Source organism: Lepisosteus oculatus, chromosome 5, assembly GCF_040954835.1.
Source record: "Lepisosteus oculatus isolate fLepOcu1 chromosome 5, fLepOcu1.hap2, whole genome shotgun sequence".
NCBI classification, from domain to species: domain Eukaryota; kingdom Metazoa; phylum Chordata; class Actinopteri; order Semionotiformes; family Lepisosteidae; genus Lepisosteus; species Lepisosteus oculatus.
Window position 1 is genome coordinate 3,360,271 of NC_090700.1, and position 20,364 is coordinate 3,380,634.

The following is a 20,364-nucleotide window of genomic DNA, read 5'->3' on the forward strand; positions in this document are numbered from 1 at the left end:
CCATCGTGGGAGGACAGACAGTAGGCGACACTGGCTAATCAAAGGGATTTTTAGCAGCAATTTGTAACCCATAATCCCTTTCTTCTCTACCGTATTGCTCGTTTTGGGTTACCCTGCAACCTAATGGTCAAAATGTTATTTTACTGTTTTCTGGTGCAGAGATGCAGCTTGTGCTGTTTCCTTTTGGGAACAAACACAAAGTCAGCAAGTGACAGTGAGGTTATGACTGTCTGTTGATAAGGTAGGGAATGTGTTTTATTATGTGTTTTTAAGAGTGTGGTATGTCGCGGTGGCAGTGTGAAACTGTTGTTCTGCTGAATGACCTCCCTCTGCGTGAGAAGGCATTTCTGATACTGCCTAAAACTATATTTTACAGATACAGTATATTACTGTATATACAGTAGATATTTTACCTAATTTATTTATTTATGATTTTTTTTAAAGAGAAAACACAGAGTGGTGCACGATGGTTTAGAGTGGATAGGAATTCATTTATTTTGTCCAGAAAGGTGCTTTCAGCTTGTTACCCCTCTGTGGCACTCTGTCTAGACATGCTGGAAGGCGACAGCTAAATTGCCCTGGGCATGATGTACAGTAAGCCAGTGTAAAAGGGAGCATGACTTTCACTGCTAAAATCCTGAGCACCCACAGTGCATGTACAGGGAAACAGATGCTATCAGCTTACTCACATGTGTATCCGACTGATAAATCCTCATGCTGAAATAAATGATACGCAAGTACAGTTACTACTGGGGACTTTTATATTGGTAATTAGATCCTTTATCTTTCCTTAGCGCATAAAATCTGTTCAGATTGTATCCTTGTATTAATAAATTATAATTTCGAATTAGCACTAATGCTTCTTATTCAAAGTATAAATTTAAATTAAATATTCTGTTTTAGATTCTAGTAAAATAATGAGAATGAAGAGAACAGCATATTTATTCATTTTATTTTTTAATGAAATCATATTCGTATTAAATCTCAATGCATTGCTTGTTATGTTTATGCATTTGTGTTTAGGTTTTTTTTAATATGATATTCTAAAAAAAACAGAAGAAAGTTGCAAGAATACCGTATAGAAAAACTGTTGTTCAGTAGCAGCGTAATGTCAAAAAGGGGTTATCGAGCTCAAATGGATATTTCTAAACCATTTTCTGCACACATTCACTCTGTGTAATTCATATGTTGTTCAGTGCATGACTACATTTTCTTCTGAGTGAATGTTAACAACACTTCTCTGATTTAGGTTGTTTTAGTTCTGTCCAGCTGTGAAATTAATCTTGAATAGTGCACCACACAGAAGTGTCTAGAAAATGTCCCCAGTAAATGAAGATAAAAGGGCTGTTAAATGACATCCTCAGAAACATAGTTAAATCAATGAAACCATAATGGAAAAAGAAAATGAACAGGTCTAAGTATTAAGAAAGAAACCTCGTGAAAACACAGTGATTTAACCAGTGCACACAAATCCTGTCTGCTGTGCCCCTATGTCACACTGCACTTCAGCTTGTTTAAAATCTTCTCCAGTCTTAAGTTCATTGATGATAAGAGCAGAGACATTATTTTTACTTAACCTTTATCTACTGGGCTAAACATTGCATTAATGATTTGGATTGAATTTTGCAGATTAGGGCCAGAGCCACAGAGTCTCACCATAATGGTCCATTTGACTCTAAATTGAATTATTTCAACTAGATTTCCTTTTTTTTTACATTGCAGTTCCTTTTACACATTCATAATGAAACATAATCCTTTTTTGCTTATGTTAAGTACATGGAACTTCATAAAATTAGGCACTATGGTTTATGTGTTTTGTGTTTGTTTTGTGGGCATGATGTACTGCAGATCACAGACAGTACAAAAAATGAATTGAAAATCTTGTTTAAGCACCTCTGTGCCAGTTAGAATGAAAGGTGTATTATGAGCTGGAACTTAAGGCTTTTAGACTTTGTGTGTGCTCTGCAAAGGACAGGCATCCCATCCAGTCTTGTTCTTAGACATGTTCCTGGACCCTTATCAAGAATAAATGGCTGCCTGCTTGGTGAACAGATTTATTTAAATGCAGCAAGGTCTTCTTTTTGTGCTTCTTCTTACTGTAAGCCCAAGACCATCTTCCTAAAAAAAAGGAACTGTGATTAACAAAATACATCTAAAATTAATTAATTACTTAATTAACACTGCATGATATCCAGCAGATCGGATGTACAGTAGGAAATTATAGTGCACTAGGGACTGACAGTATTAGGTGTTTTTCCATTTCACAAACCTTTATGACACTTTTTTTTAATGACTGTATATTCCAAAAAGGGATCATCCACGGTTTTCTGCACCGACTGGAAAGGAATGAGAAACTGCCCAGTGGAACTACATAAACCAGAGAGACAGAGCTCATTTCTGCTCTATGCCGGACTCTGCATCACCTACTGAACAAGCTTCTGTATAACTTGGAATACACAGCCCCCTAAAATATTCAACGAGACTATGTATTTTTAAAGCACCATGGGAGCCCACACTATTACAGAGGATGAACACATAATCCGGCCTTCTTGAATAATGGCATGTAATTACCTCCAGTCCTGCAGTGCTAAATATTTAATTTTGATAGTGTGTGACCAGGTTCACTCCTAGTGGAGTTGCTGTACTGCCGAGTCAAGGGGGAGGCCCCACTCTGCTGCATGATGCAGTGCCAGCTGGATTCTCCCATTACTGCAGAATAATACCATATCTGAAGCTCCTCCAGTGACTTGATCAAGACTGACAGTATTGCTTATGAAGCCAGTCACAGATCCCGATGACAATTTAAGAGCGGTGCCGAATGAAGAGAATTCAGGGAGACAACCACTAAATTATCGAAGGCTTGGAGACCATGTTCACCAAGTGTCACTCAGAACTGCTCTAGACACTGTCGAGCATAAAGCAGAGAACTCCACCGACTCTGTCTCTGGAGACGTGCTCCGATGTTCAAGCTGACTGCATCACGCTGTTATTCTTTGTGTGCAAAGGACCCAGCTCCTTATCTTAAACTGTACAATCGGTTTAGATCAGGTTTCTAATGGTTTCAGATTTGATTTTCAGAAACCACTAACTGCTCACTGATCTATGGATTTTTTCCCAGTTTATTTTTAGCATGTGAAAAAAGAGTGTCCGAAATACAGCAAATGCACTAAATCTAAAAAAAAAAACTTGTGCAGGTGAAGGTAGCTTATTTTACTTTTAAATTAGGGCTTTCTTTCTGTTGAGCCAGCGGGGGCTTTGAAAATAAGACCCAACCAGGAAAAGACAAAAGACTGATTCAGCAAAGGAATCTAAAAAAGCGATACAAGTGTAGCCTCATCTTGACTTGAAACGAGAAAGGTTACTAAATAATTAATGATACAAATTAGTTACACCTTGCTGCGTGTAATAAAGCATGCCAAGGGGCAAATATAGATGTGAAGAATTATTTATATACAGTATATATAGTGGGTGCACATTAGTAGGAATGTTTTATTTGAACTTTCACTAAGAACTGTTTCAGGAGTCCTGTGTCTAATTCTACAGTATCTTCCCAAGTGTTATGGAACACCACAAGAAAACAGAAATGGATATCATTGGTGGTGCACAGACTCAAACTGGCTATGAGTATTGAAGTGGACAGCAGGCAGTAGTTGTTCTCAGCAGAGCTATTTTCGCTGAGTAAATGATATCTGAGGAGAGCTGACAGGTGTAAGGTCTATCTGCAGCACTTAACCTAAATACATTCTGCTTTATTACGAACATCTTAGTCAAAGCAATCAGATGCTGAGTAAAAGGTGGCACACTGATCTGTATTATAAAAATGTCTCTCAAAGTTTAACTTTGTTCGGAACTGATTTTTTAGAACGTCTGGACATCAGTGATCTGTGATCCTGAAAAAAATACTGGCATTTTTTTTTTGTGGAAACTGCACTCTCTTCCATGTGATATTCACTTCCAGTAATCCCTGTAAGCAAAAGACAGCTTATATACAGTAGCAATATTATGAAACAAGAACAGCAGGAGAACATAAGAAAGGATGCAGATTAGAGAAGATTCTTTCTTATGTTCCCATGTTTCTTATGCAGATTAGAGAAGATGTATGGAGCATTCATCCCATCAAGCTCATTTGGTTGCTTATAGCTACAGGTATTCAGAGGATCTCATCTTGCCAGCACTTTAGGAATTGTATTTACTGTTTGTATTACATTGTCATCTTCTTATTTTAGTTAAACAATGCATAAATAACAATTTGAGTAGAACGTGATTTATGGGAATTACCTTTGTAATTGTTTTATACTTTTAAATCTACCTATGGTTTTGCACTAGAATCCTTATTTGTTTAAAAGCATCCTTTGCCTGTGTAACAGTGGATTCCTTACCTGTACCTCAGCATGCTCCTGATGGTGCATCCCATTCAGTAAAATATTACTGATGGCACCCAAGGTCAAATGCCACTTCAGCATGGTTCCATTTTCTTTCTCTCTCCTCTGCAGATGTATTGTTGATGACAAAGTGTCCAAGGTAGCCTGGCTGAACCGGTCCAACATTATCTTTGCTGGGGAAGACAAATGGTCGCTGGACCCCCGAGTGGACCTGGTGACTAAGGGCCAGGAGTACAGTCTCCGAATTCAGAAAGTGGACGTGTACGATGAGGGCCCTTACACGTGCTCCATCCAGACGCAGCAGCTGCCTAAGACGTCTCAAGTGCACCTGATTGTTCAAGGTAGGCCAGCCCTTCTCAGCTTGAGCAGAAGCAACACACTGTACAGATTGATCCAGTGCCTGCAGAAAGCCCACACATCCTTTCCACACATTTTGTGGCCTAACAGCTTAAAATCAAGGCACATTAAATCAGAATTTAATTTTATTCGCACATTGCAATTTGTTTTGTATTTGCACCTTGTAACACACAGCCTCCAAGTGAAACATACTGTAAATGCTCTTAGATTTTGAAAATTAATTCTATATACTGTACAGTATCTATCCTAATAAACAACCGTTTTCTAAAGGTAACATCTAATTAACAAAATTAAAGTTTTTACTATGTTTTGTAATAAACTTGCAAAGCACTTCAACCAGAGCAGGGGGAAAACCACACATTTTAACTTGTTTACTAGACATCTGCAATGTCTTGTGCTTGCCGGATGTTTAATTTTAGTGAACATTATAACTCAACATTAAGCTCATCAGTGCAATTTGAAAGCTTTCATTTCTCTCTTTGAAAAATCACTTGTACTTCCTCCATCCACAATCAAGCCACCTTTTAATATAATGTGAAGACAAAAGGTGCCTAATAGTGCTACTGAGCTGATAAAACCTAATTTGAAGTATACTTTTTCATATATTTACTAGGCACAAAACTGAGAGTTTGGCAGAAGTACAGTTAACCAATCTACCTATTACCGAAATTCATGTTAAAGAAACATGTGGGCAGAGAACTTTCAAAATAATTAATTTCTGGCTTGGCAGTATGCAGCTCCTGGGAATTTAACAAAAGAAGTGTTTAAAAAAATACATCGATTCTCTTTTTAATGCCTGCTATTAAGTAGTGGTTTTATAATATGTCAGTCTTTGAATTTCTTTACTTAAGAATACATTTCAGAATCTGAATTGGAGTTAGATCTGTGCTTTAATGGCTGAAATACAAAAATAATATTAATTCACATTTAAATATATGAAATGATAGAAAACCTTAGGATTTTCACTTAATAGTAGAATCATAATAATAACTGACATTTATATAATAATTTCTTATCACCTCATCGTCTTTGATTTCAAATATAATTTTGAAGAATTCAGTTTCTCTGTCACCCAAGAGCACATTATGTTGCGTTAAATGTATTTGTCATATAACTGAGAATCCACCTGACACCAATACAGTAAATCATCACACAGTGACCTTAGAAAAATGAGCACAAGCCTCTCTCTATTGGCAGAGGATAGTCTGTGAAATTGTGAAGTGAAACTCAGTTAAAACACAAACCCTGCAAAAAATATAAGGATCCAATATACAAACCCATCAGTAACTAAAGTCTGTACTAATATTGTACCTTGTACCATGGATCCCAGATTGACATCTACATTCATCACTCAACTTAAAACTAAACTACTACAGTAGTGCAATTATGAAGGGCCCACAAAGTGATTTATTGGCTTTGGTATATTGCTCAACGTCAACACACAGTTGGCAGATTGTGTCAATCCACATTAATTGGAAGATCCTTCCTAATTATTAACAAGCTGCGTTCTTGCAAGGAACCTATTCACTGTTTAAGGTCATGGCTTTAATCAAAACTATTGAGTTTAATTGTTCTAAGCTGATCTATACAAGTAATTTGTACAGTGTGACTGAATCTATATCAGGTCATTAAGCACTTCTTGATTCTTGCTGTTTGTGCTAGTGACTCTACATTTTCATTTATCTTTGAAAAGTTATAGTAATAACCATGTGATTTTATAATTGCCAGATGTTGAGTGCAGTTAAAGATGATCTTGGCATTTACAGATAGCTCTGCAGTATATCCTCTTTTATTCCCTCTAAGAAGAAGCCAATCAGCATCTTCTGGCGCAGAATCCCACACTGGTGAAACTGTTTGCATGTGTAGCGAGGATCATTGAGCCTGTTACATGGCGAATGACATAATCTCATAGGAAACTGGATGGTGCTGAATTTCCTCTTGTCCTCTAAAACCCAGCCTTTTGTTGCATAAATCAGCACAGTTTGAGGAGGTTCCTGGGGGACTGATCGACTCCTGGCAGAAGCAGAACAGCAGACGCCACACATGGACAGTGTTAGGAAGCAGGCCTCTCATTCTCCTTAACAAGTTAAACAATGTTTTTTTTTCCATGTTACCCTTATGAGGTCACTTAAAAAAACAGGAAGCATCTCTTTAAATATATATACTGTATAAATGTTGCAAAATAGAATGAATAAGGAAAGTTAAGAAACATTTCTCTTCTTTCACTTGCTCCAATAATATTAAAACTGCACCATATCTTACTAGTGGATCAGAATTTGTGAGCTATTGTATATATTGTATGTTTATGTTTTTGACTTTTGTATGGCAAACAGGTTTAAGCTGATACACATATCGAAAAGAATATGAAAGAGAAAAAAAATTATCAAAAGATGGAGTCTGCCAAACATATTCATGCAATCACTAACACACTCCAAGACATGTAATTCAATTGAATTTTAAAAAGCCACAGATAAAAAGAAACAGAATAAAAGACAGGGTAAACTGGGTATATTAATAATCCCCTGCAATAAAATTACACTGAGTTGGAAAATGTGACGGGTTTGAATGAGAAATTATGGACTGTGGGTCCTGTACCCAGGCTCGTTTAAATTGAAATGTCATGGACTGAAAACAAGCAATGATGAAAGCAATCATTCTCCCAGCCTGTTCAATGCAGGGCCTTAGACATACCAGGAATGCTGATTCTCATCAAACATCAGATTACATGGTGTTAAGTAAAGTTTTGGAGATTAAACATGATGCATGAAAACGAGTCATAAACCTGCAAAAATAAGTTTATGGACAAGTTGGACTTTCATGTTGTCTAATGGATTTACTGTGCTTTGTATTCACCTGAATTTTTCAGTAGCATGAGCCTATGTAGGGATTAAGACCTTCTGTTTGTAGAAACTTTATTTCTTTAAATACATAAACTATCAGCTTTACAAAAATGTATTTCTAACTTGCTGTAAGCACACGTTATAAGGCAAAACAATGTTTTGCACTTTAACACACAGCATTTACAAAATCTGTAATACAATCACAATTGACCAGCATGATCAAACATGTGGATTTCAAGGATGATGATTTTATTCTGGGCAGCATGGTGGTACAGCTGCCTCTCAGTGCTAGGGCTCTGGGTTCAAATCCCATTGGGGCTGTCTGAGTGGAGTTGTATGTTCTCCCTGTGTTCACATGGATTTCCTCCCACTATCAATGGCATACTGGTAGGTTAATTGGTTTCTGGGACAATTGGCCCTTGTATGAGTGTGTGTATGTGTTTGTGTCTGTGTGTGGCCTGTGATGGACTAGAATTCCAGAGTGTATCCTGCCTTGTGCCCATTGCTTTCTGGAATAAGTTCCAGCGTCTCCCACGACCCTGTATTGTATAAAGTGGTTAGAAAATGGATGGATGGATGATTGTATTCTAAATTGTGCACATTGTAGAAGGCTACATTTTCTTTCACTCTGAATAATGATCACGTAATCTGCACAGCAGTGCAATACCATTAACCTTTTTTTCTGTGAATAGCACAATTCATAGGTAGCTGTCTGAATTTCATAAACTTTTAGGAGACATTCTGCTTTGTCCACCATTTGGTTATTTTCTGATATAATAGCAGTACAGGATTGTTAAGGTCTGTCATGTAATTTAATTTTATAGTTTTACTTAGTGTTTAATGTCTATAAAATACTAGAATTCCCTGAATTTTGTCTGCTTAAGATAGTACAGAAACTGTCAAATATTTGAGCTTCCAAACCTAGTCTTTGGTACCACCAGGTGTTTATGTAAGGGAAGAAATTCTAAGACACAACAAAACTAGTTGTATCTAAAACTTCCAGTGTAACTGTTGTATGAAGACACTGTAATAAACCACTGCTTTTCTGCTGAGAAAAACAGTGGTCTTTTTTTCGTAAGACAAACCCAAGAGCAGGCAGGAGTCAGGTGTACATTGTGCGAGCAAGTAGGACAGCGATGGCAGGGAGTACAGAGTGTACTGCAGGGGAAAGCACTCAAATATCAGTCCGGTTTTGAAATTTGAAACAGGCAATGTTCAAAGCCAGGTAGACACAGTAGTGCAGCACAAAAGGGAGACGCCAGGGAAACAAGCAGAGAACAGAAATTAAAGACACAGGACCAAACACAAGTGAAGAATCCAATATACTGTACGTACTGTAGTCAGTTCAAAGTGAGGGTCCAGAATCAAGGAAACAAATAGTGAGAATTAGGGACTAGAGAACTTGAAGCAAAGCGAAGATCATAGAAAACTCCCGGACACTTCCAGGTCAGAGTTTAAATAACCTGACGCACCTCATTGAGCCAGTGAGTCCCGAGATGTTATCTGATTGTCTTACACATTAGCCGGCAAAAAAACTGTCTGATCATGTATCCCAGAGGCCTGTTCCATGATTCCACACTTCATTTTTTCTGTGAGTAAAAAGGTTGAGATGAGCGTCATCATAAATCGCCTCCTGGTGGTACAGGACTCCTGTCAGATTGGTGTCCACGACAACCGGACCTGAGTGACAGGTGAGTGGCCAGCTGGCGTGTCAATCCTAGCTTGTCCCACAGTAAACCAGTGGAGGCGAGAATGCCAAACAGGTTTTTGGCTGCTGTTATTTATTGGAAGCAGTGTTTCCATGTTGTAACCTGATCTCATCAGATTTCAGAAACTAAGCAAGGCTGAGCCTGATCAGTATGTGAACTGAGGAAAAAACGAGTTAGGAGACCAGTAATTAGTGCCTTAATTCTGGGCCAGAATTTCCCCACAAAATGCCCCAGAATGGTGACTAGTGACACTGCTGTTGAAGGCATTGTTCCTCGAAGAAGACATCAAAACAAAGTCCTGACTACTTGGTAGCCATCAGTTATCTAATGGCACCTTTTGAAAGAGTGTTCATTCTTGGTAGTGTTAGTCCTGGGTACATTCCACAATGGATTTACACAATTTGTCATCTCCTACAGTTCCCCATTAACTTATGTTTTAAAGTAGCTTTTCTCTTTCTACTTCATCTGCTGATTAATAGGGCTGATGACACTCAAGTGGATGCAGCACTTCAGCTGTGGATAAAACTATGGATCTTATACTGTATGTAAAGGTCTTTTGGATCCTTTGGAATGAAAAGCCCTACTGTATATAAATACCATTAACTATTCTCATTATCATTAAGCATGTCTTTAAATTAAACAAATATGTGTGATATTGTGAAATAAGACAGGATCCACTTAGAGGTGTATATGACACCAGAAGATTAATGGCCAACCAACAATAGCTCAAGAGAAGCGGACTAGCATCAGCAGAGGTCTTTATATTCAGGGTGTTTGATTTTCAAAGGAAAAGCATCAAGCTCATAACAGCCCTATTAATTTTCTGTAGGCAGGTTTCCGGTCGTTTTCTTTTTGCTTTTTTTCTTTGTCAGAAATCATATGTTTTGACAATAAGCAAGTTACCCATGTGGAGAGACAGCCGGGAATCAAGTCAATGAGTCCCTAGATGTTAACTGAGTGTCTTACACATCAGCCAGAAAAAAAAACATTTCCCCTTGAGGTGTCTGATCATATATCCCAGAGGCCTGTTCCAAGATTTCACACTTCGTTTTGCCTGTGAGTAGTCAAGGTTGTTAAGATTCTGTTTAGCACTTTGAAAATATGTGCTGTCCTGAGTTTGCAAACCTTGGCCTATAACTCAGAACCTCACAGCTTTTTTGTGCAACAGTGTCTGTTTTAGACCCTACTGCTCAACTGTGATTGGTTGTACTTTCAGTGCTGCAAAATAGTTAAATGACATTTCCAGCAAAATAAATCCTAAATGTCTTTTTTTACAATTTCTGTATGAAAACAACTCTTAATTAATAGTCTCGTCACTCACATGTCTTTAGTTTTGCACTGAAAAATGTTAGCTTGGGGGTCTAACATTTAGAAACTGCACTTTGCCAAGTGAAGCCTTACCATTACACCATCCTTATAGATCCTTTATGTCCTTTATAGATCAATGAAAGTGTTTGTCATTCTGTTTAAGCCAGATAGAAGCCAAATATAGAAAATATTGAGCTACATGATTAATACATACTTCTAAAACAAATAAAAAAAAGCATATTGTGCTGCGCTACTCAATATTTTGCTCAATAAAAACTAAAATCTTTCTGAGTGGAGTTTTTTGTTGTAAGATAAAAATAATGGATTTCCTTATTATTATACTGAATATTATCATTAACTATTTATTCATATTTAAATTCTGAGTCAACAGCTGCAAATAGAGTCGAATTTAAAAAGAGAATTCCACCAAATGCAGAGGAAGGTGGGCGTATGTGTGTGTCTGTATGCTTATCACAAAACACCTGTCTTAATAAGAGCAATGTGGAACAATTTCCCTCATTTTTGCTCAATCCTGTACAGAGAGGAAGTCTGACCTTTAGCAATTATCATGGGACGATGAACTCTTGAATAATACTCAGGAAGCTAAGCCCCCTGTTGCTCTAAAAGCTGCTTATCACCACTCCATTGTGAATGATATTTTTCCACCTCGGCGTGTCCCGAGTCCTCACAGGGACGCCGTTTCCAGACATCAACCTCTCAGAACAACACAAGCAGGTGATAAGCCACTTTCACTCCAAATATGACCTTGGAGCTTCTCTTTATTGTGACGGTTAGGAAAATAAGACGACTTTCTGGAGCTGTTAATGCCTTGTGCCTTTCAGCACTATAATGAAACAGAATGCTTTATGTTTTAATGAAAGAAACAATTTGGCATTCAGTTTTCTCTCTGTAGGCCCGACTGCAGCACTGGAAAAAGGCATCTCCTTTAATCTTTTTTTTATGATTCGCGCATGGGTCTCTTCATGCATTTAAATGGGACTATCAGCTGATGCCTTTGACTTACGGAAGATCTTCGGGGCTACAGGTAGAACACTGCTATATTTTAGGTGCTGAAAAAAACACCACAAAAGTCTTTTTTTTTTTCCCCTTGTTTTTTGTCAAGCCATTATGATCAACTGAGTTCTGTGCAATATTCGCCACAATTTTTGAAAAGTCCATATGGCACTTAAATATTCCAGTAATTGGCTGATTCTTATTTTTTAATGTGCTCTATAGACATATATTCACGATCTCCGCATTGAATCAAATAATGTATTTCTGTCTGACTTAGATGGTGGTTTACAGTGAAGAGAGTTAAATTAATACACATCTAGTTGTAAGGAAGTTACGATTTTACTCCCAAAATGTATGTGACAGATACGGCATAGTCTTTCTGCAGGGCCACATGGATGATAAACTTTAATACATCATTTCCCTCGAGTGGAATGATAGAAAAGAGATGTAGCCTGAAATGCTCCATGACTAAAATAAAAAAGTAGTAGCCATTAATTTGGATTTCTTTTGTGCGATACAGATAAATTGGGAAGAAGTGCAGAAAGAATGAAGAAGACAGCCTCATTTTCCTCTTTGCTGTCATCAGATGAAAGGAAGGAGCAGGGTAAATTAGTAAGGAACCTTACGGTATAGGCAGAAGTGCAGTGAGGGGCCAGCTTAGCACTGGAGCGAGTGGTAATGTCAGGTGTGTCTTTCCATGCAGTGAAAGCCCTGAATGGTGGTGCATTATTACAGCTTTCAAATTTCAAGGCATTAACTTTACAAACCAGCTCATTAAAAAGGAAAAGGCGGTCATCACCTTTGCTTGTGAATCTGATACAATTAGGAAATGCAACTAAGCAATTTCGGAATTGAGATAATTGCTTTTAGAGACTTTATATTAAATAAAGTTTATTATTATGAGATATAATGAAATATAAGAGGAGCAAACACTGTCATCAGCCATGAACGTTGAAGCATACAGTACTTACACTGTCAGTCATAAAGCCTAGTTGATATTGTTGTGTTCTTGTCCGTCTTCATGGCTATGGTCATTACTCTGAAGAAATGTCAAGGCGTGTTCATAATAACACTCGGTATTGCTTAGCTTAATCTTGGCTACATTTCATCTTTATTGATTAGCGATGAATACAAAAGAAAGATCTAATCACTGCTCAGCTCATGTGTCCTCAGATTGCTGCCTTTGAAAAGTGATTCCAGAATTCCCTCCAGAAGCCCAGAACACTCCTCCACCCAGCTCCCATCAGGCCCAATATCCACAGATCACTTTTTTGCAGGAGAGAAAGCATTGATTTGATAGAAATTAAATCAAAATCCTACATTAAAAGGGCATCATGTAAAATTAAAGCCATTTTTTGTTTTCTACACACTATTTTGTAGTAGCTTTATTATTATTGTAGCGATAGTATTGTTGTAGTTTTTCACTAAAAAATGTATGGCTTCCTAGCAAATTCACAGTGACAGGCACACTTTTATGTTGTATGAAGGCTTTAAAATGCTGTTCCTGAGCTGAAATGCTGTTCCTTAGTGCAGTTACATAAGGATCTGTTTGTTTTTCTTCATGATGTGACGAGAAATGAATTGTGAGTAATCAAATGGCATAGCACTGATCACATAGCCCACTGCACAACTAGCCCATTATATGATGGATTAATGAAGACAAGGAAATGGCTTTAGACCAAATAAACCAATTTAGAAACCAAATAATTGTAATGTTTAGTCTAATAACCTGAAGTATTTTACTGTTTTGCTTTGTTGAAAAAAAAAAAAGAGAACTGAGCTAAGCTAAGAACTCGTTAACGCATCTGAGTTTCTGACAGCTTGTCCCTCTTTGTCAGCTCTAGTGATATACTGTATATCATATGGGAACAAGAATTTGCAGTGGGTTTGACCTCACACTGGGACAGTGGGACAGTGGCTACTGACCATTGAATCCTTTCGGCTGGGGTTTGAAGAGGGAAGATTCCAGCAAAACCAATGGCATCAGCTGACACAGAGCTGGCAATGTTTTTAAACTTGGTGCAGCAAATGCCTGCTTTTATGAAATAGTATGAGGGTTCTTTGTGTGAAACAGGATTCAGGTTCATAGACTTTGTTTGTCACGTGCTTAGTAAGTGAGGTAGTTGTGTTCTTTGTCAGTAACCATCTAAAGGCTTTTATATATAATTAGTGAAAAGCTGCATTACTTTTAGTATCCTTATAGTGAAAAATACTTCAAATTTTGAGTTGTGGGTATGAAAAATTAAAAGAGCAAAAGTAAAATTGAAAACTGTTTGCCCTTTTCTGAATGTTTCCCTCAGTTTTCAGCTTTAACACGTAGTTTCTGAAATTATGTAGAAAATTTTGAATTAAAAAGGAAGTCTAATGAACGTGAATCTGGGGATGGTAAAGATCGTAAATTAATTGTAATTTTTTGGGTGAAGTGCAGGAGGTTTTATATTGGAGGTTCTGATGTCCATGAAATGGACATTCCTTCTCTTGTAAATGAGAGAGAGAAAAATGCTAATTTACCACACACAAGCTGTATCCTGTTTGGGTAGCTGAATCCTTTTACAGAACACAGCATAATTGGCCTATTTGAATTTAAAAGGCTTTGTTTTTAGATGGGCAAAAAACATGTCACAAGCAGGAGGAAATGATGGTTTAACGGTTCTGTCTCAGGAAAACTCTTGTTGTTCTCATGCCAGCTAATTTGACAGCAGCACCTCAGAGCCTTGATAACAGTGGGTAATTAAAGAGAACACTGGCTTCAGCACCTCTGCAGTGCAAAGGTGAAGCTCACATCTACTCTGTCTTCCAAGTTCTGCCTTTTAAACAAATCCACAACACGGGCCTGTAAAACAACTTTGTACTGGGAAAGTTGTGGATAAAATGTGAAAACACCACATAAATTACGGTACTTGTCGATTTTAAGATATAGAGGTACAAAGTGAATTCAATTCAATTTCAGATAAACTTTAATTGTCATCATACTTACACAGGTGCATAGTATAGTGAAAAGTGTTTCTCGTTAGTCTCTCAGGTGCAGTATATAAATAGAACAGCAGAAAAGATAATAGACAGTAATACAATAACAAAAACAGTGCAAACAACAGCCATCCCAATTTTTGGCGTGGCATGCAGCTCAGCTCTTAGAAAGTGTCAATCCTTTGGCACTGCAAATGCAGCACTTCAGTACAGTATATGTTGTGGATTCGTTTTATATACTGTACCATTATAATGTACACATGCCGAAATGACGTTCATTCCCTTTGACAATGAGTGGAAGACTGTGAGAAAGAAAAAAAATGTAAAGCATTACTTGATGGCTCGAGTCTGTATGTGTCTTTATATACCATCCTTTTCTGACCTTCGTACGTTCTTACATCAGGTAGGTATGTCTGTATTCTTATATAACCTTGAAGCACCAAAATATCTCTCTCAGGTGTTATCTCACTTTTTGGCCTGGCATGCAGCTCTGCTCTTAGAAAGTGTCAATCCTTTGGCACTGCAAATGCAGCACTTCAGTATAAATTGAAACCTACTGCCTGTTCTTGGATATTACGATGCTTTATCACTGTCCTAAAAGCAGTTGTATTCTATTAAAGCATAAATTCTACCAAAACATTCAGGTTGGAATTATGTGCTTTAAAAAGTACCCATGCATTCATATTTTCATATTTTATCGTTGGTAAGTTAGGATGGAGTAATGTGGAATATACAGTATATAAGCTAAATTATTAAAAGACATTCTTGTAAGACAATTACATATTGAGAGACCATTTACACAAATGACAGCATTTTGAGTGAGCACTTGAATAAACATATATACCTCTTATCTTTTTATATATATATAAATAATTGAGATAATTCATTTACAGGATGTGTGTGCCCAAAAAATGTTGGATTATAAATCATAATCTGCTGGAGTTCGGCATCGAGAAAGTGGTTTGCACCTTTGTAACTCAGCTTGAATTATGAAACCAGTGTTATGAAACCAGTAGAACCAGTGTAAAAAAAACAGAAAATAGAGTTACTGGAGCATTTTGCAAATGAATAGTTGAATTATATATATACACATACATAAATGAATTATTGTCGGAAAAATGTTCAGATGAGCCTTGGGTATAATTCCATTTTCCTGCCTGAGGTGATGCCTTCGGTGGTCAGTACCTTAGTAACAATTCCACTGCTGCCACTCTTGTTAATTTGATTTGACTGCTTGATGTCAGAACACGGAAACAGCAGTCACCTTATGTTACACTGAGAAAACAAACTTGGTAGAGATTCTTATACTTGAAAGGGAAGTCAGTCCCTTCTCATCATCCATCAGCATGCAGTGCTTTGGTTGTGAGTCCCCTTGGCGGCCCCTGCTGTTTCGGAGACAGGTGACTGCTGCGTTTCTGTGCAGATCTGCACACTTGATGCCTCAAGCAGTTGGACTCATGCAGCTGCTGAACCGCACACAGTATGCACCTCCCAGAAACTGAGCTGTGTGCACAGCCATAATCAATGTACATGCCCATCAATCTTAAGCAGTGATGGCCAACAATCCATAAGGCTGTACTGACAGCAAAAATGCCCACGCCACCCGTTGACAGTAAGAAGGATAATTTCAGCACAATGGAGTACTGCATAAGGTTGTACTTTCCACTGATAGCAAAAATGCCCACACCATCCGCTGACAATGAGAAGGATATTTTCAGCTCAATCTGGAACTGCAGACTTAGCCTTGTTGGCTGTCCTCAACAGTTGGGCTTACAGTATCATTACAAGGTTTTTAAATTCCTTGAACAAAAAAGATTTTACGCTATAAACAGCCTGAAGCAAAAAGATCCCCCCCCCCCTCCATACAGGGCCTGTTGTGTGTTTTTTGAAGTGAGAACAAGATGTCTGGGAGGAGACTGGTTTTGGGGTGAAAGAGCAATATAATTTTAAAGACTCTTGTATCTTAGAGTTTAAACATTGTGAAAGGTGCAATATGCATTACTGCAAACACGCAGAAGCAGTTCAGTGGTGTGGAAAATAGTATAAGGCAGATATTAGGATCCCCAATGGCTCATCCAGAAAACACTCTCAATTTTAATGTAGAGTAGTCAGCAGCAAGAGTTTGCTCTGTCCAGTTCCAGGAATATCCAGATACCAGAAGTCGTGGCTGCCTGCATGCATCTGCCGTGTTTTAGGGTTGGAGTCTAGGTTTGTCCTGGTGTCCTTAGGTAAAGGGGTCAGAGAAGAGTAACAGGTATTATGTTGGTCAAGATGGGGAGAGGGTTAAGTAATGTTATGTGTTATGTTATGTGTGGAGATGTGTGTGGAGTCCTGATGAACTTTCGTCAATGTGAGCGGGGAGTGTTGAGTAAGCATTGATTATGGGCTCGTCTCACTGTGTTTGTATGTATGGCTTGCCTTTCTTGCTTAGCTTTGTGAAAAATGAACAAGCCAAAACAAAATAAAATGGAGAGTGGGAGTTGTTATAACCTGTGTACCGTATTAGTGGCCTTGTGTAGCAATGTGTGCATATTTTTTAGATGACCTCATCTCACACCCTCTCCCTTCTCCTGCTGGCTGAATTGATGGCTATTGCTCATCTGAGGCCCTGGAATGATAGACCCTTAAGATTGATTTCCCAGTTTCCCTGTAAGGAGATTGCCTCCCTGGGTCAAGGCAGGGATGCACAAGCAAGTCATCAGCTCCTTTGAGGATTCATTATTAAATTTAGGAGCTGTCATAACTCGTGATGTTCAATGTGAAAATCACACCAAGAGGACTCTGTGGACCGGCAGTGGTGATCAGAAATCAATAGCTGAATGATGACCTTGTTTCACGACCTAATGTGTAATTGACCGCTGTTTTTAAAGTAGCTCTGAAAGCCACAGGCTTTTTCAGTGATTAAGGTTTGTAAATCAAATTAAAAGTGTAATTGCCCAGGTTCATTCTGTAGTATTTCGGCATATTTCATCCCAACAGCGAATGTCAAAGACTAAATTGTCAGGGATCCCAGGTGGCGTCGTAGGCTAACACAGTGGCCCTTTGGGTCTGGGTTTCAAATGTCAGAGGAAATGAAGATCTGGAAACAAAGCAGGAATAGTGTGCATTATGATAAAACACTTTGATCTCTGTTCCTGCTAGATGATGAAGACGTAGTGAGGACTCTAAGACATGAAAAGAAGTCAAAAAACTAATAAATAAGTAATCAGCTATTTTTTCCCTTTCTCTGCCTGCCCTTTGTGTACAGTCCGTTGTTAGAGGTTTCTGTGCAGTTCCACGCTGATATACAGAAGCATGTGAAACAGAGCCTGTTTAAAGCGGCATAATTTGATGGGTATACTTTTATACACATTTATCACCACTAGCATGAAGGTGCATTGCAGAATGTTTTACGATGCTCTAATGCTGCAGCAGCCTGCAGCCAGGGGCACTAATCTTTTCAGGACATTGACAGCTGTTGGGCTGCTAGAAAATGCTAGAGCATCAGATGTCAAGATAAGGCTGTGGTCATAATTAAAAAGTATTTTTCATATACAATGAAGACATTTTTTCTTGTTTTGTTTTTCTACCAACTATCCCATAGAGGAAAGGCACAAAGTTTTAAATACTGCACAAATGTACTGTAAATGCTAACTGAACATGTGCAAGTTTCAATGCAGAAATGTTCAAATATATTTACAGTTCTCTAAACCATTCAATTAGTACAGCTCTTAGAGAGTTTTATTTTTTTACTTCTCTAGTTAAATGTGTTTTTACTTTATATACAACATATGATTTTTTCATAGCAGTAGGCTGACAGACCAATTTAGGAAAATGTTTAAAATAACACCATAAACACTTTAGTCAGTGTTTAAGTGGGGTACTACCATCTGTCTAAGATTAATTAATTCAGATAAAGTGATGCATGATACTAACTAATTTGGCTCATTTGCAGCATATACAAATACACACATTAAATTGCTTCTTCATTATGGTAATGTACAGCACTGGTAATGTCACACCGAAGAAACTCTGAATGTGAACTGTGATTCTATTGACTGTACCTCCACACACACAGTTTGAAACACAAAATAAGATTATCTAATGCCCACAGCTAAAAAAAAAGAACTTTTATACATGCTTTCAAAGTTAAAAAGTTTTTATATCCTAAAACCTTCCTAGATAAATCTAAATGGGTTTTTAGGGTAATAAATCTTTTTCAGCTACTCCTTGAACTTCACAGTATTGGGTGTAATTGAAAAATCTTGGCTCTGTGCAGTTCGTACCTGGAAAACAGACAATAATTGGTATCAGTGCAGGGTACAGACTCACTCTCCTTTCTGTAACATCTGGATAATTATTTTCCATCTGTTTTGTATGGAGATGATGGTGGGACACTTTTTGCTGACACCATGAAATTCTCTTGTGGCTCCTGAAAGAAGTCTCAATCCATTTGGGATTTCCCATGATGATTAACTCTAACAGGACTGAAATTCCCTATTTCCTTTTCGCTGTGCAACAGCAGACCCCCTAGTCCCACTTACTGTACATTACAGAAGAATATTTTAAAATGCAGTAAATATTAAATGTGATTCCTTTCCACCTTCTATCATGAGACCGATGGCAGCATTGGCTATTTTCTGGTTTCTAGCAACCTACACGTTTTTTCTTTGAGGCTAATATCGGTCAGCCTCACAGTCAGTTTAATCACTGCATGCCATCACCGAGAGTTTGTGTGATGGAGTTGCAGACTTGCACAGTCAGCAAGCAAGAGCTTCGCTAAAAGCACCACGCTGGTGCCGGAATCAGACGGTGGAAAAAAAATGAAAGAATAAAAAAACGGGTTCCAGCTAATGTTTTTCAGTTAGAAGAACACAGGTTCTACATTTATGCAGGTGTACTGTAGTTGGCGTAATTCAAAAAATGATTAAACGCTAAGTGAGGCATCGCTGTATAAAAAATATATTGCTGCTCTGGAATCCATCCAGGGCTAAAAGGGATGTCCTACCATGCTAAAAGAGCTGAACCTTTTTAGTCACGAACATAGAAGACTATGAGTGAACCTGATCCAAGTCTTCAAAATCCTCTCAAGGAATTGACAGAATCAGCCCGGTGGACCTCTTCATAATAAATGATAAAACACGTGCCAGAAGACACAAGTGGTCCGTTACTACATTGACATGAATTTAAAACCACAGATGGGTGGAAACACTTCTTTATACAAAGGGTAACCTTTCAATGTTCCTAGCTTTGAAGCCAGAAGCAAAGAGCCGTGAAGAGTATTACAGTATTTCTAACCATTACGCCTCTGTATGTTCCCAATAATTATTAATGAAATAGAACAACTTAATTTCAACATTGACAACATACAGTATGCAGACGAATACTTCAGTTAAGATTTTCAGAGATTTTTCTCCAAACAGAAGTATTAATAGTCTACATCTCTGAAAGACCACAGCAGGCCAGATCTGACATGAACCAATTATCTTACTAAACTGAACATAACGTCCATTTGTTCCAGATATGTAAAAATTGATCTTTAATGTACATGGGATCTAATATTAAGAAGGTGCACTTTCCCAAGTATAATGTAAAAATTCAAATTATTTTAAAGTGAATGTTAAATTAGCGGTGATGTCTGTCACAGAAGAAATTAGGAGATGTAAAACAAATTAACACAAGGTGTTAAGTTTGACATCGAGGTTAAGAAACGATTATGCTTGGGTGAATGTCTGCATGGGCTTTCATTGTAAGATAAATTCTTTACCATTTTGGAAAGAAGGAATAAAACTTGCTTGCGTCTGGAGT

At 37.8% G+C, this 20,364-nt stretch overlaps 1 protein-coding gene across 4 annotated transcripts in view; it reads left to right on the forward strand.

Annotated features, from left to right (window-relative positions):
- The window catches only part of lsamp (limbic system associated membrane protein), a 628,552-nt gene that overhangs the window by 532,986 nt on the left and 75,202 nt on the right, over positions 1–20,364 (forward strand). For all 4 annotated transcript variants that reach the window (XM_015341696.2, XM_069189853.1, XM_015341695.2 and 1 more), the window contains one exon: positions 4,494–4,723. In XM_015341696.2, the coding sequence (XP_015197182.1) occupies positions 4,494–4,723 (230 nt within the window). The remainder of the gene's footprint in view (positions 1–4,493; positions 4,724–20,364) is intronic.